General features: G+C 48.8%; 2 protein-coding genes across 2 annotated transcripts; both read right to left on the reverse strand.

Moving 5' to 3' along the window:
- Window positions 1-2,599: 2,599 nt before the first annotated feature.
- Window positions 2,600-10,021, reverse strand: Krt32 (keratin 32). Its single transcript, NM_001159374.3, has 7 exons — window positions 9,496-10,021; window positions 8,425-8,507; window positions 8,102-8,258; window positions 6,677-6,838; window positions 6,469-6,594; window positions 5,640-5,860; window positions 2,600-3,040 (listed from the first exon to the last, which is right to left on the reverse strand). The coding sequence occupies exons 1-7, from the start codon at window positions 9,976-9,978 to the stop codon at window positions 2,911-2,913; spliced, it is 1,362 nt and encodes a 453-aa protein (NP_001152846.2). The 5' UTR covers window positions 9,979-10,021; the 3' UTR covers window positions 2,600-2,910.
- Window positions 10,022-13,943: 3,922 nt separating this feature from the next.
- Window positions 13,944-17,976, reverse strand: Krt35 (keratin 35). The gene is made up of 7 exons (NM_016880.2): window positions 17,468-17,976; window positions 16,605-16,687; window positions 16,255-16,411; window positions 15,710-15,871; window positions 15,421-15,546; window positions 14,705-14,925; window positions 13,944-14,407 (listed from the first exon to the last, which is right to left on the reverse strand). The coding sequence occupies exons 1-7, from the start codon at window positions 17,936-17,938 to the stop codon at window positions 14,260-14,262; spliced, it is 1,368 nt and encodes a 455-aa protein (NP_058576.2). The 5' UTR covers window positions 17,939-17,976; the 3' UTR covers window positions 13,944-14,259.
- Between the last annotated feature and the right edge of the window lie 3,078 nt (window positions 17,977-21,054).

The raw sequence follows: 21,054 nt of genomic DNA on the forward strand, positions 1-21,054 counted from the left end.
CCTCTGGGTCTTAGACTGCTCGTCTGTGAGATGGGAGAGTCTGGGCACAATGGTCTGTCTGGAAGGCTCCTTCTGGTCTGGAGTCTGGGGCAGCTCAGAGCAAAAGCACTTTCTGTGGTTGTGAGAACATTCAACTTCTGCACTGTGCAAATCAGTGCTTAGGGCAGGGAACACACAGCCACTTAGGGCTACTGAAAGAGAGGGGCCAATTTCTCTCTCCATTTATTTAATTTTACTTAGTTAAAAGTTAGATGAGGTATGAGCTAGGTACAGCTAGCAGATTGGACAAAATAGGTCAGTGTTCTAGAATCAAAGCTGTCAGATATCCCTCTCCCTCAGCTCTGCAGCAAATGAAAACAGAACCCACGGCTAACCCAGCAATGTATTTGTGTCTCTGCCGTCAGACTAATGGCCTTGTCTGCCAGGCAAGCATGCAGGATCATGTCTGGAGAGCCCCCAGGCCTCTATGGGAGCCAGTCCACATTTCATGATTTCTTGGCAAGGCCGGAGATACTTAATAAAAACTTCACTCGGCTCATTAAGGAAGACCTGTGCATTCCGAGAGTAAGATCTCGGCTCTTTCCTCCTTCGCCTGTCCTGGCCAGTTCACTGCCAAGACTAGTCCCCCACAGAGCCTCTCACATTGAGCCCTTCCCTTTTTTCCAGGGTTGCTTTGATTGCCTTATTGAAGACCCTGTCAGTTCCCCCATAGACAGTTCATGTACGGCCCTGACTCTCAGCCATCCTGTCTATTCTCTTCATTGAAATGGTCTACGATACTACTCTGGTTAGGTCATCCTTGGTCCCAAATCCTGTAGCACAGCTCTCAAGTTCTCTGTGGACTCCTAAGAATCCCCACCCCCACCCCACAGCCCATGACTTCCTCCCTTTGAGTTGTGTCTATCAACTGCTCACCCAGGAACCTGCTGCTCTATCTAGCAGGGCTCCCAAATGTGACCACTGCCTCTCTGAAGACCCCACACTCATATCTATGCTCTGCAGATCTTGTTCAACCTCCCCAGCCCATCTCAAATGTCATTGGCTACAAGAAACCTCTTGGTATCCCTAACCTACTTTCTCCCATCCCCAGCCTACTTCCTCCTAATCTGCACCAGTGTTTATTCCTTCTGGGTGGCAATTTGCACGATGCTTAAAACAATGATGTCCTACAGCTAGCCTTGGGTTGGAAACTTTTTCCTTGAATGTAATCCTGGACAATAGATCTACACCTTCTCTATGCCTTGACTTCCTGTGTCTAGAATGAACACAATACCAATACTTTCCGAGGTTGTCATGGAAACTGCACATGTTCATTTTCATAAGATGCTCAGCAAATCAGGACAGATGAACGCATAGAGAGTGCTCCATAAGAGGTAGCACCGGGCCAGGTAATGTCAGTGCAGGAGATTGAAATAGGAGGATGGCAAGATCAAGACCACCCTGAGCAGTATAGTGAGACTTCGCTAAAAGGATTTTTAAAGGGGAGGAGGGTGAGGCTGGAGATGCATATAGTTCAACCGTGGAGCCCCTGCCTAAGATGCATGAAACTGTCTATGCAATTGCCAGTGGAGCCAAAAGGCAAGCGAGGTGGCAGTCAGGTGGCAATCACTGCTGCTGATACTATGATTGCTTGGTCCCTGATGATGGGGCGGAGCTTCGCATTGCTCTGATCTTAGCTCCTCCTCCAATTTTAAGTGTCTAGATGGTGAGGAGCACTTGCATTTTTTTCTGGCATCCTCCACACCAAACACCAAATACTTTGAATGTGAATCAGTCAAGCAGCTCTTAGTAATCATGTGACTTTGGGCCAGTCTTTTAACTCCTCTGACCCTTGGTTTCCCAATTAAAAAGTGGAGGAAATCATGGTACCTTGTTTGGAAGTTTTGTTTGTTTGGTTGGTTGGTTGGTTTAGTTTGGGGTTGTTTGCTTGTTTCTTTGTTTTGCAAGGTTAGGTGAGATAACACTAGCAGTGTTGGAGACCTGATAGTTGGTTTGGCCAGCCTCTAACACAGACCCAAAAACCAGTAGCACTCCCTAAAAAACTATTAGATATATGACCATACCGTGCCAGCTAGGTGGATGAGGAGGTAAGTTTATTAGGGTATTAGCCTCAATTGCAGTTGTTTGACCTTGGTTTCTGGCATAACTATCTACCTCCCTTCTCTCTTTATTCACTTATTACTTGGCTCTAGAATGATTTCCTGGCCTAAACAGTTTTATAGCATTTTTTTTTTTTAGTAAATACCCCTTGAGTCTGCTGAAATAAGCAGGCTGGAGATATGGCTCAGTCATTAAGAACACCTGCTGCTCTTCCAGAGGATCTGAGATGGGTTTCTAGCACCTACATGGTGATTCATAACCATCCATAATTCTAGTTCTATGAGGGATCCGATATCTTCTTCTGGCCTCCACAGGCAGCAGGCGTAGTTGTGGTACACACACATACAAGCCCAGCAAAACACTTGTACACATAAAAATAAGTGACACTTTAAAAATAAGAGGCACAAGAATACAAAATATGGGCACTCTTTTCCTGAACCCAAATGAAAAGAGTTGAGTTATGAATGCACCATCCTGAAAGACAAAGAAATACAAACTTGCAAGGCAGGCCACTGAATTAAGTTTTATTCGCAGTTTAGCCGAAAACACATGCACTCTGAGAAAGCAGAGACAACCAGAAACACCACCAAAGAGAACCTTCTACCCAAGGAAATAGAGGAGGCAGCGCTGAAGCAATGTATTATCAGGACATGTTGCTAGTGTCCACTTCCTGGTTCTGGTCAGGGCCAACTAAGCTGGCCACACTCTTGTCTTGGTCTCAGGATTGTGGTCAGACTTGGTGTGACGAGGCACCAGGCCAGAGAACTCAGGTCCCTCTGGGACTCACACACTGAGAGATGCTCAGAGGCTTCAGTAGCGGGTCTGTAGGCAGGGTGAACAAGGCACACAAACAGTGTGGGGCACACAGACGGTGCGGGATACCCCAGGAGAGGGTGCACAAGGCTGGCAGGAGGGAGTGGAGCAAGGGTTACAGGGTAGCCTAGGAGAAAAAGTCACAGTGGGAAAGAATTAGTGGAGGAGCCCAGCTCACAACATACCTTGACAATTCTACCCTCAGGAGCCTCGTTAATGGCTCCACTGCACATCTCTTCCACCTGGCTTCCTTATGTCAAACTCCCTTGCTTTACTTGTGCTACCTCTGTGGCCTCCCAGCTGATCCCCACTCCCAACTCTACTCTTGCCTGTCCTTCTAACCCCTGTCAGATTGAGAGCCAGAGGGATCTCCAGTAGAGAGCAATCTAATCATGTCCCTCCCCTACCTAAGACTTAGAAGACTTAGATTTGTGCTTGAGACAACCGTCAGCCTCTTTAATAGACATGTGCGTTCCATCCCCACATCTCACAGTTCTGATGTTGTCTGAGCTCAGCCTTCCAGGAGTTCCTCCATAAGCTATCTAGCTCAAGCTATGGGACATATGTCTCCTCTTTCTAGAACTCTCTTCTATAACTATTTTTTTAATCCATTCGTCCTCTTTAGAAGCTCAACTCAACAGTCACATCACCCTTGAACCCTCATATCTCAATGTTCTATATCTCAATGGCACAGGATAGCTCCTCCCATAGTGATAGCTACTCCACTATGGTCTGTCTCCCCTTCCAGGCAGTTGAGGTCCAGAGCTGTGCATGTGTGCTCTCTGTACACCCAGCATAGAGCAAGAATTCCTAAGAATGTCTTGAATAAGAGGAAATAATAAATGATGTGGAATGAATACATAGCAAATGGAAACAGGATAACATCAGAGACTGACAGGCTAGGGCACCAAACCAGAAACAACACCCTGGACACCAGACATCGACCAAACAGCTCAGAGGCCCAATGTGTGGCCCTCGGGCCACATTTAGTCTTAATTATTTAATGTGGCCAGAATCTTTTTTTTTCAATTTGTTAAATATATTTTAAAGTTCTAAACTTTTAAAGCTTAAAAAAACAAATCCCAGCTTTTCTTGGACTGGAAGAGCAGCAGCACACAGGATCTGCATCCCATGTGGTAGAACTGTCCATAAGAGGACAATACTGCCCTCCTTGAGCATAGCACAAGCTCACTGGCTTCCACCAGCCCCACAGGCTCCACATCATGTGTGGATGGTAACACCCTGGCCCTGGCAAGCATGTGAGTTTACAACACTTGCTTTTGTGGGATAGGATTCTGAATAACAGAAAAATGAAACTAAATATTGAACAAGAAATTGGCTACGAGGGCTGGGGAGATGAGTAAAGGTTTCATCACACAAGTGTAAAGACCTGCCTGGATCCCCAGAATCTGCATACGATCAGACAAGGCGTGTGTCTGTAGTCCTAGCAATCCTATGGTGAGAGGGTAGGCAGAGGCAAGACCATCCTCAGAAGCCTGTGGACCAGCTAGACTAGTGTGTGTCATGGTAAGCAAGAGAATTTGTCTCAAACAAACTAGAAACCTGAGGTTGTCCTCTCTCTCTCTCTCTCCCTCTCTCTCTCTCTCACACACACACACACACACACACACACATACACACACACACACATACACACACTGTAACACATGCACATCCACATTCATATATAAACATTTACACATGCACACATACATACATGTGCACATACAGAGATTTTTAGAAGAAGGAGGAGGGGGAAAGGAAAGAAATAAGGAAGACAGACGAGAGAGACAGAAAGAGAGAGAGAGAGAGAGAGAGAGAGAGAGAGAGAGAGAGAGAGAGAGAGAGATTGCTCCAAGAGCTATTAGCACACTTGCTGTCCACAACACCCTACATCTAGAAGACAGCACCAGGACCTGTTGATTCTGCTTGCATAACAGTGGGGACAGTGGGGACATATTCCTCCAGTGATCTCTACTTTGCTCCTGAATGCTGTCCCTAACTGGTTCCCCTCCCACTCAGCCCTTCTCGCATCACTTAGGATAATCTTCCCAAACAGCAGCTTTGAGTTTGCTTTGGTTCAGACAAGAATCATTCATCAGGCATCTGCCATGTACCAAGCCCAGGGAACCAAATGTGCCCTATTGTTTCTGCATTCCAGATGTTTATCAGCTAGCGGAGAGATGAGTGATTATTCTGACTCTACCGTCCCCTCCAAACAGCAAAGGCCTCTGATGTACCAGTGTGTCCTTTGTAGTTAGTTCTCCATCATGAGCTTCAGCTGACCATTTCACCCCTACTGCGCACCAGAAGTCAATCACATTAAGCTACCTCCTGTCTTCCCGACACCCCCAAAACTCCTCCCTGCAGAATGACCTCCAGTGGTCTGTCTGCCTGTGACCTGACAGATGCAACAATCTAAGGTCACGTGATGTCTCATCATCTATCTCAGTATCCTCCAGGATGCCCAATGCGTGATACATAGTAGGTACTTGAAAGGAGTTTGTCAGCTTGAAGTGAAGGATGGACCCCTCTGGGCCAGGTTTGGGATGGTGGCCCATCATTACCTGGCTTCCTTTAGAGCATGCCATCTTTCTGGTGTCTCCTTAATCTTGACAGACCCTAAGCTCATGTCCCTTGAGTACAGGCAGATAGATGGACTTGTTTCTTAGGCCCCACCTAAATCCCTGGTGGACACCCTGCAGAGACTCTCCCCAGACACTCACTTGCTGTCCTCACTCTCCAGCAGGCCCCTGTACGTGTCAATCTCACACTCCAGCCGGGCCTTGACATCCAGCAACACCTTGTACTCTTGGTTCTGTCTCTCCAGGTCACAGCGGATGTCAGACAGCTGGGACTCCACATTGGTGATCATGCATTGCATCTGGGACAGCTGGGAGGTGAAGCGGCCCTCTGTCTCCCCCAGCGTGTTTTCCAGGGAGTCTCTCTGAGGCAAGGAAAAGACATACCTGTGAAGCAGCAGCTGCTTTCTGTGGCCTGGTTCAGAGAGACACAAGAAGAGCCAAGTCTCTTGGCCCCTCTCCTAAGCCACTGTGGACACAGAAGTCCAAAGACAGATCAAGTTATCTGCTCCAGGTTAAGCATCTGGTATGTGGTAGAACCAGAGTTTGAACACACAGGTTGGAGCTGGAGTTCATCAAATATTCTAATATCTTGCTGATGATTTTCACATGAGAGCCCTTAAAAAGTACCCAGACCCAAGTCAAGCCTCCAGAGACTCTGATCCCATTGGTCTAGAGAAAATCTGAGATGTCAGGATTGTCTAATATCTGTAGATGACATTGAGAACAAGAGGTCGGAAAGTCAGGCCAAGTAGATATCTTAGGGAAACCATGTTTGGCATCCATAATGGAACATATCCCTTTATCTCTGAGCTGGTTCTTGAGAGAACCAGGAAAGCCATCTGTGAGTAGGAATCTGTGGTTCAGTCTGATTTTTATCCTACCTTCCTAACATGCCTGTATCCCATACCCAGTGCTTTCCTGGATCCAGTGCCCACCATCTAAGAGAACCCCCCCCCCCAGCAGCACTCACCAGGCTGTGCTGAGCCTGCAGTTCTATCTCCAGAGTATTGACTGTTCGTCTCAGGTCAATGATGTCTGATTGGTAGCTCTGAAGCTGCTCAGAGCTTGTGGCCACCTGCTTGTTAAGCTCCTCCATCTGCAGTGAAATGAAAGAGAAGGCTGGGAGTCCCTTCCTTGGAACACTGAAGAGCCCAACCTCTTCAGAGAGATGTGCCCACCTGCATATTGAACCATTCCTCCACGTCCCTGTGGTTGGTTTCCACCATGGTCTCATACTGACATCTCATCTCCTCCAGCATCCTGGTTAGGTCCACGGGAGGTGCAGCATCTACCTCAATGTTAAGGCGGTCCCCGAGCTGTTGTCGAAGGACACCAACTTCCTGAAAAGACACAAGACCTCAGGTATGAGAAATACATAAAATATAATAAGAGATACAGAAGAGCACAGAATTGGAGGGGTGAGGGGCAGGGCTTCAGGGACCAAAGCCAACACTGCAGAGCCTCAGTGGTCTTCCAGCTCTAGATAAACACCCCTGGTGATACTTTTTGTCACTTGACAGAAGCCAAGTTCAAAGACATATTTTATCCATTTGGACTAAGATGGGAAACCCATGTACCCCCACCTCCATTTCCTCATCATGACACCAGCCCTAACCACCAAGGAAGGTCACAGAGCCTGGCTTTACTTGGTCCAAGGTCCAAATGAGAACAGGTCCCTCCCTAGGCTTGCCTGACAGTGAGAGAAAGTTGTCACAGCAGCTGCCCAGGTATGTGATAATGCCTCATTAGTGAGTTCTTGATGCAATTCCCAACTCTCTGTTTTAAGTTGGATGAGTCAGGTGCCCCAGGGCATGCAGGGAGTGCATGGTGACTGGTTGGTATTTTATATTCAAGTCTAAGGAAGCCTAGCCAGAATCGAGAGAGACACTTGTCCATTCAAATCCCAAGTGAAAGGTGTGTGAGTCAATCCAGAGAAGGAAGACCAAAGCACCATAGAGCAAATGGTCTTTGCTGCACAGGGGCCCCTGTGAAAAATGGGGAAAGAAACAGTATCTATGATATGTATGTATATACACATATATCATACAGATGGAAGAAACAAGAGGTGGGCAAGAATGGGGATAGAACCGAGATGGAAAACACCCAAGTCTAACTCTTAGAAGAGAAGGGTCTCACCCAGTAGGCAGCCTGACAAAGACAGACTCTGTGTACATTCTAGAATGTAAACACCCTAGGGTCCCACTCTACCACTCTCCCTCTAGGATGAGGCCCTTACCAAAAAAAAAAAAAAAAAAAAAAAAAGACAAATGTGGTCTCTGCTAGAGAAACTTGGCAGTCTCCAGAAAGTACAGAAGGAAGAAATGCATTTTTGAGCACCTACCAAGATGTAGGTGTTTCATGCCCAGGGGCTGGGTCATATCCATGATCCAGGTAGTATCATTAAATCTTCCCAATAACCCTATATGGTAGTTATCTCTGTTTCATGGGTGAAGGGACTCAAAAAGCATATATTAATCATATAAAGTTACAGAAAGGATATGTGGTCTACCTGGCCATTTTAACTCAACAGCTTTCCAACTCCAAACCTTGTGTTTTTCTCATGCTGCATCTCAGACCCACCTCTGATTCACCTTTCACCTTACCTCTTCATGGTTCCTCTTGAGGCACAGAAGTTCCTCCTTCAGGGACTCTACTTGAGCCTCTAGATCAGCCTTATTAAGGGTTAGCTCATCCAGGATCCTGCGCAGGCCATTGGTGTCTGCTTCTACCAGCTGTCTTAGGGCCAGCTCTGTTTCATACCTAAAAAAAGATCAGGGTCAGCAAACAAAGGGTAGAACTGTATACAGAACTCAAGGAAAGCTTTAAAATGCTTGCAATGTCTAACCCTGTACGAAACCAGTAGGGAGCTAGCCCAAGAGTATATGAGGAAGACTCCTTACCCCACAAAGTCCCCTACCAAACTCACTTGGTTCTGAAGTCATCTGCAGCCAGCTTGGCATTGTCGATGTGCACGATCATTCTTGCATTCTCAGCCTTGGTGCACAGAACCTGCCAACAAAAGTACACAGAGTAGGAGAATGCAGAATGGAAAAAAGAAGAAGGAGAAGAAGAAGAAGAAGAAGAAGAAGAAGAAGAAGAAGAAGAAGAAGAAGAAGAAGAAGAAGAAGAAGAAGAAGAAGAAGAAGAAGAGCACAGTAGAAATGTCCTAGCTTCATCTCTGTTGCTGTGGTAAAATAACTCCAACAAAAAGCTCCATAGAAGAAGAATTCATTTGACTTAGAATTCCAGTTATGGTCTATTATTGAAAGGAAGTCAAACACTGGTCACATCACATCCACAGTCAAGAGAAGAAAGAAAGAAATGCATGGTTGTGTGCATGTTTGCTTACTTGTTTGCTCTCAGCTTGCTTGCTCACTCTCATCTTGCTTGTTCCACTCTTATATAGTTCAGTACCCCCTGCCTAGGGAATGATGCTGCCCATAGTGGACTGCCTCTTCCCACATATACAAACATAACTTAGACTCATCTGGGAAGAGAGCTTCAATGAGGTATTGCTTACATTGTGTTTTCCTGTGGGCTTGTCTTTGGAAGATTATCTTCAGCTAACCAGGAGATCTTCCAAATAGCCTATTATAGATGCCATAAGCAATATATAAGGAAAGAACCCAACTCTGTCAGACAGAGACATTCTTGATATTTACTGAAAATTCAACAGATAAAGAGGCTGTGCAAAACACTTGCATTGTTTATTGAATTGCCTTAAATATCCCTTTAAAGATAGATTATTACTTTCTCCATTCTACAGAGATGGAAACTGAAGTCTACAAAAGGAAGGGGGTTCTTCAAAGCTATGTACTATGTCAATGATAGACCTGAAGCAGGGCTCTTCCTGTATTCAGGACTCTGGCTGAATGTTCAAGCTAGGAGATGAGCCCCCCACCCCCAGCATAGCTGAAAACATTAATGAGATTCGTATCTAGAGTACTGGCTTTTCTGGATGCTCCTTCCAGCTAGTCTGTTCACAACCCACCCTCACCTTTTGCTGCAGCTCTTCGATGGTCTGGAAGTAGGACTGGTAGTCAGGACACATGGTCAGCACCTGCCCCTGGTAGACATCTTGGATCTTGCCCTCCAGCTCTGCATTCTCTTTCTCCAGCTGCCTCACCTTCTCCAGGTAGTTGGCCAGACGGTCATTCAGGACCTGCATGGTCTCTTTCTCATTGCCATTGAAGGCACCCTCACAGAACAGGCCATAGGTCCCCATGGAGCTAGAGATGCAACCCGTTGGCCGGCGGTTGCTGGGTTGGCAAGAGCTGGACAAGTAGGTCTTAGAAAGGCAGCTGGCTGGCCTGTAGGTGGTCGGCATGCAGACAGAGGGCATGCACTGCAGCGGCTGGCAGACATAACCCAGGCACAGCTCGGACCTGCTGCCCATGTTACTGGAACAGACGGAGGAAGGCCGTGCCGAGCTCTTGAGAGATGCTGATGAGGTGTTGGTGACACAGCAGCTGGATGGCATGCTAAGGAAGTCCTTTCCCCCCAGCAGTTCCCTGGATCTCTACAGACTCCATCCTGCCCAGGCCTTTTTATACTCTTGAAGTGAAGGGGTTCGCACTAAAGTATTCTCATGGGGGAGTGTTGATGTTTATACTTGGCCCCAGAGGAAACTGATAATTAATTTGTAATTTGGTTTCCAATAAGGAGTTCCTTTCCTCATAAAAAAGGCCAAACTTATCATTTGGCTAAAGCAGGACTCTGGGTTCTTGTCATTGGTCACCCGGGGGAGAGCATCAAGACACATCTTCAAAGGGCCAGCCCCACACCTGGGCCCTCATTACCAGGGTGTGGCAGCAGGTGCTGCCATAGCCTGTCCTGTGTTGCCACGGACCTTGCCCACTGCACCCCCGCCTGCACCTGCCCTAGGGAAGGCTGCAAGCCTGCAGAAAGGTAGATGCCCCTTTAATGAAAGCATTTCGTGTAGGAAGAGGCCTGGCCCCTTCACAAGGAAATGTCTGGGTGACAGAAGCTGCCTCAATACCATGGTATAAATCTGGAGAGATAGGAAAGAGACCAGAAGCCTCAGATATGTCTCATCCTCCCACCTATGGAAAGGACCTATCATGGAGGAGAGAAGGAACTGAAGACACAAACAGCTAAGCAGCTAAGACAGCTTTTCAGTTGGATGCAAATGAAAACGGGGGAGGTGAAGGTACTTCTCCTTGGAAAAGCAGCTCACTGTCAGGAATCCCTCCAGAAGGCAGACACTCTGCCTTGACTCTCTCCAGGTCCTCCACTCGAAGAGGGCAGCCACCGTGGAATGTTCAACTATTGCCTATTAAGACTGAGGTTGAACAAATTAGAACTAGGTCTCCTTTTACTTTCTACAGTGGTGCAAAGGGAGGGCTCAGTTTGCAACCCCAGTGGGACCCTGTAAATCAGGTCTTTGAAAGGAGCGTTCTGTGCTGAGCTAGGAAACAGGGAGCAGATATACCTAGTTATAAAGCCTTGGCCATTCCCATAAAGCAACAGGCTGAACTAATGCTAATACCCGGACAAAAGCAACATAGAAAAGAGCTGGTTTTGGCTCCCGGTCTGAGGGGATAGCCCATCATGGCAGGGGAATCATGGCAGTAGGAATCCGAGGCAGTTTGGTGGCATTGCATCTGTAGTTAGGAAGCAGAAAATGCTGTCCTGCGTTCCCTAATTACAGTACCTAAAAGCCCTCTGACTAATGCCCAGGCACACAACCTTGGCTCTCCATTAGCGCTCCCAAAAAGCTCTCAGACACCCCAGAACAAGGCAAATCTCAGGCCAACTAAGTCAGGATTTCTGGGGATCAAGGCAGGTAAGACTAGTTTTCTGTTTCTTTGTTTGGTTGGTTGGTTGGTTTGGTTTTGGTTTGGTTTTGTCCTGTTGTTATTTTGATTTATTAGATTTTTATTTTTAAGCTCTCTGGGTCATTCCTGTGTTCAGACAAAGGGGAAAACACCTGCCGCATAGAGAAAGGATTGTAAGTTCAACGCAAAAGCAAATGAGATGAGAAAAGGTAGGGTTCCACGTGAGCTGGTGAGTGCCATCTGGGAGGGAGCTGGGATGGCTTGGAAGTGGCTTTTGATCCCGAGGACACCAATGAGAAGAGAGGGGCTTCATTAGAGCCTGTGGCCAGAGAGCAAACTTTACTGCTGACGGCCACTGTCAGAATTGAAACTGACGCTAACACATGCAATTTCTTGGTTCACTGGTTACTGTTATTTAGATTTTTTTTTTCATCTGTACATCATGGAGAGTACCCATGTGATGAGGGGTTCATGGAGACCAGAGAGCATCGGAGCCCCTGGAACTGGACTTCCAGGTGCTTGTGAGCTGCCTGGCACGGGTGCTGGGACCCGAAACCAAACTCCAGTCCTCTGCAAAATCAACAAACTTTTTACTACTGAGTCATCTCTCCAGCCCCACAATTCCATACATACTTTGGCTGGCCTGAGGTAACTTGGCATTGCTACCTGGAAATGCTGCCCCCAAAAGTGAAATTCCAGCAGAGAAGAATAGATGCCCACCCTCAGAGCATCCAACTAGAAGGACAAGCCAGTGGTGGCCAGTTTCCAGATGCCAGCTGTATGCTCAGTGAAGTACTGGGGAGGTTGCAGCATAGTAAGTGTTACCTACTCTGTTTTCCTCAGAAGAAAACTGAGACTCTGAAGGGGACTGTTAATAACCTGTCAATACTCTCCCACAGTGGTGAGGCCGGGATTTGAACCCAGATACCTCTGACTCTCTATTCCAGTTCTGACACATCCTCCTCCCATCATTAAAAGAGATGATGATGATGACAATGATAGATAGAGAGATGGATGATAGATAGATAGATAGATAGATAGATAGATAGATAGATAGATACATAGATACATAGATAGATACATAGATAGATACATAGATAGATACATAGATACATAGATAGATACATAGATAGATGGATAGATACATAGATAGATACATAGATACATAGATAGATGGATAGATACATAGATAGATACATAGATGCATAGATGCATAGATGCAGTAAGTAGAAGTAGGTATCCTTCCTGTGCTCTACCAAGACCTTCCTCCCATAAACCAACCCTTGCCCATGATATCTGGCATCCTGCCTAGCACATATTGGTGCTCAGTAAGGGTATGTTGAACAAAGTGAATGAGGCAGGTGCCTGAGCCTCAGCAAATTCAGCCATTGTGCTCCAAGCAGACAGTGGTACAGGCTACCTAGAGCCAGATTGCTGGCAGCTGCCCTTTTAGGGAGCTGAAGTAGGGGAATTCTACAGCCAAAATCCAAGTGAACTATTCTGATGATTGGAAGGGGCAGATCCTGGCCCAGATCAGTCCAGTTCACTGTTCTGTTCTTTACCTTGGACCATAATCACCCTCTCAATATCACATGGTCCTTAGTGGGTACCTGTCGTCTTTGAGGAGCAAACATCCCTCAGGAGACAATCTGCCTTCTTCATCAGCTTAGAAAGTGTACCATCACCCATGTCTCTTTCCCATTAGAACTGGGAGAACTTGGCGCTTTGCTTGATCTTTTGAGGGAAGACATTCTAAACACAAATGACAGGCTTCTGGGGGGATCCAGGGCTCCTGCATCTGAGCCTCAGCACCTAGTTAGGTACCAGGAGCACACAGGAGTCTCCCAGGTCGCAAGCCTTCTTAGGAGAGGAAGTCCCAACTGAGGCTCAAGCTCAGTTGCCTGTGTGTAGTGGAACTGTGGGCTAGTATGAGATTTCCTGAACTGAAAGGGTTTCATGAAAGAGCTGCAAGGGAAGAGGGGAATTAATATGAATGAACCCTAAAACTACCCTCAATGTGGGGCACACGCCACTGCTCGGTGAGGAGCATACACAGGCTAACAAAGTGGCTATCTGAGCTTCATCAGGCCTATGCTGGGACCCCAAGGGTTACTGTGTACACCATGAAGAAAAGTAGATAACAATTGTCACCACACTGGGACCTTGGAGAAAGGTCTTCTTCAGAGAAGTCAAGCAAAAAGCCTCACAGCAAGGCCTTCCGTGGGCAAAGTGACTGCCTTGCCACATCCTGAGTTCAATCCCCATCACCCACTTTTGTTTTTAGAGCCAAGCATGGTGGCACATGCTTGTAATGTCTGTGCTTGGAAAGCAAAACCAGGTGTATCCCCGGAGCTCACTGGTCAGCCAGTCCAATCTACCTGGCAAGTTCCAGAGTAATGAGAGATCCTGTCTTGGTGTGGGGGTTGGGGGGTAAATGAAGCCTGAAGAACAACACGCAAGGCTGTCCCAAACGTGGACAAGCATAAGAAAAGCTCCACTGAAATCCTCTAACCACCCTCAATGAGGAGCATAGGGGCCCTTTTATTTTCAGGGTCACCTTAGGTCCAACATCCTCCATGTGTCCACCCAGCAGTCAATCTAAGCCCAACATGGACACAAACCAACACAGAAATGATGTGAGCCAGTCACTGGGAACCATAGCAAATGGCTTTATTGCCCCCGCCCTCAGATACGCTGTATTAAATTTCAGAACCTAGGGAAAACACACTCAGAAGGAAAGGAGCAGGCCCAGAACAGAGACCCTGGAGCCCGTTGAAATGATGAGGCGTCAAGGCCTAAAGGACAACCTGCCCTAGTTGACAGGGTCAAAGAAACTTTAAGGCATTTATGTGCAGAGAATCTTCTCAGTGATTGGGCCTGGGCCCAGAAAGAACAGAGAGATTTGCGCTGTAACAGTCAGATTGACTGGAGGCCGCGGCCTTGACCCTCTGGATGCGTTACTCTCAGAACCGGCCCCCTGGGCAGGGCACACAGACAGGGCGGGGGCTGCAGGTGGTACGAGCTGCGCCCGTGCTGCAGGAGACCGCAGGAAGGCAGGGGAGGCATGACTTGGAGGAAGAGTAGTCAGGGGCACACGGGTTGCAGGGAAGCCTGGGAGAAAGAAGAGAGCCAGGTTACAATCATGCTCCCATTGCTGTTATTTTCGATAACACTGACAGATCTGAGAATATACAATCAGGAAAGTGGCTTTTAAATCCTGTCTCCTTGTTTTACCCAAAGGGAAACAGGTACCCAGAGAGAAAACAGAACCTGTAGGAGCAACAGAATGAGTTTGGCCCAAGACCAGAGCTAAAACCCCTAAAGTTCCTATACCAGGGTATCATGCTCTTCCTAGGCACATGTTCCCCCAAGAACTTTGAAAAGGTGACAGCATGCAGCCATACTCACTTGCTGTCCTCGCTCTCCAGCAGGCCCCTGTACGTGTTGATCTCACACTCCAGCCTGGCCCGGACATCCAGCAGCACCTGGTACTCCTGGTTCTGACGCTCCAGGTCAGCCCGGATCTCACCAAGCTGGGACTCCACATTGCCGATCATGCACTGCATCTGAGCCAGCTGAGAGCTGTAGCGGCCTTCTGTCTCTGCCAGGGTGGAGTCCAAAGCATCTCTCTGGGAGGACAAAGGTTATGGGAAGAGGGAGAGGTTAGAGGCCAGAGAACTACCGATGAAGATCCACCCTGGGTCTCAGTGGGACTTCAGAATACAAGAATGGAAGCCCCAAGAGTCACTGAGCTAGAAGAAACCACACCCAGACCCCAGTGAAGATGAGCCAACTCAGCTCCTGTAGCCCCTTGATCCAGACAGCATGTCCTTCCTAATGGTACCTCTGAGTGATAATTACCCAGAAGGTGACTGCACCTGCACAGAGGAGTTACTACCAGGGCGTGTTAAGTACTAACAGAGCCTCTTGTCTTTCACAAGGGCAGTTGTAATGTGTGTCTGGCCTTCATACCTTCTTCTCTGCACAGTAGCACAGAGCTTCTCAGAAGCCCTGAGCTAAGAATTTGAACTCTTGGAGTCCATTTGTATAGCCAAAGTGTGGAACCTAGGGTTGTGTGCCTCCAACTTGGTTCAGCAGATGTTCCACCCCTTCCCGGTGCTTACCATGCTCTGCTGGGCCTGCAGCTCTATCTCCAGAGAGTTGACAGTGCGTCTCAACTCAATGATGTCCGACTGGCAGGACTGCAGCTGCTCTGAGCTGGACACAACCTGCTGGTTCAGTTCCTCGGTCTGAAACACACACACACACACACACACACACACACACACACACACACAGAATCTAATCAGGAACCCTGAGATCTCAGCTTCAAAGATTATGGAGATCACTTGGAATCACGAGTAGGAGTCAAGGAAGACCTTCCAGATACCCATTCACCTCTGCTGCACTGACCTGGGTGTCATACCAGTCTTCAGCATCCCTCCGGTTATTCTCCACCAAGGTCTCATACTGGCACCTCATCTCATCCAGAACGCGGTTCAGGTCAACGGGTGGAGCAGCATCCACCTCAACATTGAGCCGATCGCCAAGCTGGCAGCGCAGTGAGTTCACTTCCTGTGGTACAGATGCGGGTCTATTTCCAGGTGTCTGCCTCACTTGTACTCACCTCTTTCTTTCCATTCTCACCTACCCTCCTATTCAGCTCCTTCCCCTTACCCATATCTCCCATGCTCACTCATCCTCCATGCTCACCTCTGCCTTCCCCATGCTTACCTCCTCCTTCCCCATGCTCACCCCCTCCCCAATGCTCACCTCCACCTTCCCCATGCTCACCCCCTCCCCCATGCTCACCTCCTCCCCCATTTTACCCCCCTCCCCCATGCTCACCTCCTCCTCTCCTATGCTCACCTCCTTCCTCATTCTCACCCCTTTCCCCATACTCACCCCTCCCCCATGCTCACCTCCTCCCCTATGCCCACCACCTCCCCCATGCTCACCTCCTCATGGTTCTTCTTGAGGCAAAGCAATTCTTCCTTCAGAGACTCCACCTGAGCTTCCAGGTCAGCCTTGCACAGAGTCAGATCATCCAGGATTCTGCGCAGGCCATTGATGTCAGCCTCCACCAGCTGCCGCAGGGAAACCTCAGTCTCATACCTGCAGACACAGAGAAAGGAACCCAAACCTGTGATCTCATTTGTCTCGATGTCAAGCCCCACCTCCAGACTGGCCTGGTGCTGTAAGCCCTTTCCTAGTGCCTCAATCCTGGATGCAGCTGAAACCCTGAGCCCAACCATCAACAGCGTCCAGCTGTACCAGCCCCAGTCCAGGGACAAGCAGGACAACTCACTTGGTCCTGAAGTCATCAGCAGCCAGCTTGGCATTGTCAATCTGCACCACCAGCCTGGCGTTCTCTGCCTTGCTGCAAAGAGTCTGGGGACATAAAGCCGTGATTCCATATAAGAAAGGACGTTCTGCTCGTAGGAATATAACTATGCTCATATAATATAATAGACTCCCGAATATAACAAGAGCCACCCGTGGAAGGGGACAGATTACCATCCTGGAATCTCGACAGTTTGGAGCTTTATGAGAGATGAGAGCTTGTATCAGACAACAGAACCTCAAGAGCCATTGAAATATGGTGTGCCTATGATGTGTAGCCAAGGGCTAGAGAGACTGGAAAGACATGCTCCAGGAAATACTGCAGTGTGAGGGAATGAACCTTCTCCCTGCCTTCCCGTCCCCCAGGTCTGCCATGGACCCAAGGCAGGTCCCTGCCATCTGCTACCCTCTGCTTCTCTGGTCACAAATGCTCTCCCTTGGGATCCAGCTGAGTCCTTTCAGGAATGAAGATGTAGAAAGGTGTCTTCTCTGCTTTACAGATGGGGAACCTGGGCTTCACTAAATACACCAAACCCAACCCACTTGCCTCTTTAGAACAAGGGCATTACATTTCAGAAAGATGAACAGTGGTATCAAAGGTCACACAGCCAGTTAGTTAATACAGCCCACGTTGAAGTTCTGAGTCTACTGATTGCCATCCTGGTCACTTAAGGAGCCTAACTCTGTCCTCATCTGATAGATTGGGCTAAGATTATTGGAAAGAATAGAAGAGGCCACAGACGTGAATAAGCTTTGTTCCCTAGGCGAGCCGGGCTACTACCACACACGTTCTAGCCTCTGGATCTGAAGCCACTCTGAACCACTCGCCTTCTTCTGGAGCTCCTCCATGGTCCGGAAGTAAGACTGGTAATCGGGGCACATATAGGGCACCTGCTGCTCACACCACTCCCGAATTCGGCTCTCCAGGCTGGCATTCTCCTGCTCCAGCTGGCGCACCTTCTCCAGATAGCTGGCCAGGCGGTCATTCAGGGACTGCATGGTCTCCTTCTCATTACCAGTGAGGATGCCTTCTCCAAACCAACCTCCACCCGTGCCGTAGCTGGTGGCAAAGCCTCCCGTTGGGAGGCAGAGAGCTGGGAGGCAGCTGGATACCCTGTAATTGCCTCTCCCCAGGCCAGCGGAACACACGGAGAAACTCCGGGCTCCACGGGAAGGGCTGGGCAGCTTGCAAGAGCTGCTGGAGTACATGTTGGACACGCGAGTGGATCCCCCTCCGGCTTTCCCCGGGCTCTTCAGAGATCCTGAGGAGAAGCTGGCCTTGAGGCATTTGGAAGCCATGGCCACAGCAGCCCAGGTGTAAGCAGTAGAGCTCTGAGAGTAGACGTCCCAACACAGAGAAACGGCTCCCTAGCCCGACTTTATACTTCTGCCCCAGTGGGTGTTGGTTGGCCCTTACAAAGTGTTTTCTCCTCGTTAAAGTTAATTCCACTTTCTATCAAAACCTCTCATTAGTCTGTTATTTAGCTTCCCGTGAACATAGCCCGGCCTCGTAAAACAGAAGCCCCGTTGGACGAGTGGGCCCCATAGTCCTACATCCTGGGAAGACCCAGTCTGCACTAGCTCTTCAAAGGGGCCTGTCATCAGAACCCAGACCTCAGCCTCCTTGTTAAGCAGGTGTGGGAATCTCAACCCTGTCTTGCCTTCTCCAGCCTTGTCTCCTTTGATGGACAGCCGGGGGTAGGGAGGGGTGGAACAGGCAAGCCTGAAAGTGGCTAGAAGGCGGGGGGGGGGGGTCTTGTCGCTGGAGCAAACATAAAAGGCTCTTGAATAGGCCCAGAAGATATGGTCATGCTCACGGATTGTTTCAGGTTCCTCTGGGCTGCTGTGGTTTTAATGTGGCACGAGGAACCTTTTGTCCTGGACAAAATGGGACATTAGTAACCCTCAACGCAACAAAGTCCTGACAGGCACACCCCTACTTCCTTGCTAGGAACTCTGTTCTGGTTGCATAGCTTCAGATCTAGCCAAAATAGCTCAAAGGGGGTTCCTGGCGACAGCTAGAGCCATGTTTCAGAGGACATGTCTTTTCCAGCCCAAGCAGAGATGGAGAAGACTTTGCTCCCGGTTGCCTGCACTGGTGGAGGCAAAGGTGAGCATCCGAGTCACACATCCCCTCAGCAGGTACAAGGAAGCTCAGCCTCACCGGCTCCTCTCTACAGTGGACACTGGCTAACTCGGTGCCAAGAACATTGATGAGATATCTGGCTAGTCCAGTATGTAGACAAGAGAGACCTAGAACCATGGCTGAGAAGAGATGTCTATAGGAAGGGAATGGCACCAGGTGAGAGCCTTCGTATGGGACCTGTCTTCTGAGATGTTCTGCAGTTTGGGGTTCGGTTACTCTTCTAAGAACACCCACTACTACCTTCCTTTTAGGAAGCCACAATGAGCTGTTAGGAACCAGCCGTGATCCTGGTGTAGCGCTCAGCACCTTCCCCTCTGTGCCATCTACAGACCTGAGCTCGTAGCCCCCACCCTGTAGGTGAAGCTTTCAAAGCTTGGATATGAAAATAAGAACTTGCTTAGCACCTCCAGCTGTGGCTGGCACAACCTGGAGTTCTGTCCCAGGCTGCAAGATAGGATGGAGTCTGTGGAAGACAGAACAGAGAGAAGTGGCGTAGAATACACAAGGGGATCCCAGGAAGAACAGCCTGACCTCATGCTGACATCTGAAGTCATGGGTTCAAAACTCCATCCCGCCATGAACCACCTGACTTTGCCTGGCAGGGTGTCCCTCTGTTTCTTCCTCTGTAGTGAGAACTCAGCCTGCACCCTGCATTGCCTTAAGCATTAAGTGAGTCTTGAAGAAGCCCAAACAGCAATTTCTCATGGCAAGGTCACCTAGGGGCAGCTACCAGTCCCTCCACAACTGCAGTCTTGTTGAACTGGAACGCCACAATGCCTAGCAGCTGTCATCGGGGAGTAGGGACAGATTCTAAGCACACGGTTCACTGTCCGGTGGGCCAGGTGCACAGGTTTGGAAGCCTGTGCTAGAGAACTCCCATGATTCACTACACTGTTTCCACACCCGTGGGATCCGGTGTGTTCAGCTCTACCCTTGCATAATCCTAGCGTGCCAATGGCTACCTCAGCCTCTCCTCCCTGGAACTGCACGCCTCAGTGCAAAGATGCAGCTGAGCTGAGAGCCTGGTCGAACCTCCTGTTATGTTTGTATTTCCCACCCATCCCCCTCCTAAGGCACAGCCTCTTGGGTATTTATGTTCTTCAGGCTCATCAGGGCTGCTCTGAAGCCATGTGGCCCGGAGAAGTCACAGCAAAAAGGCCTGGGAATTCCATACTATCTGCTTGACCTCTGGAGGTCACATGGCTTCCCTGGTGGGGCATTATCCCTGAGCAGCCCAGATAGGGACCAAGTGCTGTTGGCAGCTTTGGATACTCTGCCAAATCACCTCACTAATGGCAATAGCAGCAGGGCCCCCCATTACCCACTGAGCACTCAGAACCTGTGCTCCATCTTTCTACACATTCTCTCTCTCTCAGTATTTGCAACACCCTCCTGAGACATGAGATCGGCAAACCGATAACCCTACTGGATAGGTGAGTTCTTGCATTACTTTAGGAGCCTGCCCAAAGTCACCCGGCCAAGGAATAGCAGAGGTGGCTGAAATTCTCTTGTCCAAAGTGTGCAGTCCCCCTCAATTAAACACACGCACACACACACACACACACACACACACACACATATACACTACCTACACGCTGTATGAACAGAGGGTGCCAACTTCCACAGGAAGCCAATGGTTGGGGCAGTGAATACTTTATGCAAGGTCCACACAGGCTCTGCCAGGAAACTACTGCCCTGCTCTTTCAGGGACTCCGGTCCTCACACCTGTCCCACTGCCTCTGGGGGGCTCAGTCCCGGCCATTCTTTCTCACTGGGGCTCACACCCCCCTCCAGTACTGCTGTGCTCACCCAACACTTAGAAGCAATGGCAGAGACCGGAAGAGAATCCCTTTGTTCTCTGTGAACTGTTGCCCTCTGTCTTGTGTTTCTCCCCCTCTCTCCATCTCCCCACGGGACTGGACTTGCCCTGGGGGCTAACAATGTCCAAAACACTGCTGTGCTTCTAGATGTCTCAGAGTGAGCAGGAGTGAGTGAGTGTGTGAGTGTGAATGTGTGTGTTTGTGTGTATGAGAGAGAGTGAGTATGAGTGTGTGGGGGTGAGTGTGTGAGTGTGAGTGTTTGAGTGTGAGTGTGTGGGGGCGAGTGGATTGTGTTACATAAAGAAATAAAGGGTTTTGAGGAGAAGAGAGCATGGGATTAAGAAGGAAGAGAAGGAAGAATGATTGAGTAGGAGAAGAGACAAAGGCACCCTTCTGCTTGTCCCGGCCTTAGAGATAAGGAGGGAGAAGCCCCAAGACAGGAACCAACA

This window comes from Mus musculus, chromosome 11, assembly GCF_000001635.26.
Source record: "Mus musculus strain C57BL/6J chromosome 11, GRCm38.p6 C57BL/6J".
Classification (NCBI taxonomy): Eukaryota; Metazoa; Chordata; class Mammalia; order Rodentia; family Muridae; genus Mus; species Mus musculus.

Excerpts from the sequence above, each read along its gene's own strand:
- Krt35 (NM_016880.2), bottom strand. The coding sequence starts at position 17,938 with ATGGCTTCCAAATGCCTCAAGGCCAGCTTCTCCTCAGGATCTCTGAAG. Across the intron at positions 14,926-15,420 it reads TGCAGGCCCAGCAGAGCATG|AGAGATGCTTTGGACTCCAC; the intron begins GTAAGCACCGGG and ends TTGTCCTCCCAG. Across the intron at positions 14,408-14,704 it reads CTGGAGAGCGAGGACAGCAA|GCTTCCCTGCAACCCGTGTG; the intron begins GTGAGTATGGCT and ends TCTTTCTCCCAG.
- Krt32 (NM_001159374.3), bottom strand. The coding sequence starts at position 9,978 with ATGCCATCCAGCTGCTGTGTCACCAACACCTCATCAGCATCTCTCAAG. Across the intron at positions 6,839-8,101 it reads TCAAGAGGAACCATGAAGAG|GAAGTTGGTGTCCTTCGACA; the intron begins GTAAGGTGAAAG and ends GTGTCTTTTCAG. Across the intron at positions 5,861-6,468 it reads TGCAGGCTCAGCACAGCCTG|AGAGACTCCCTGGAAAACAC; the intron begins GTGAGTGCTGCT and ends TCCTTGCCTCAG.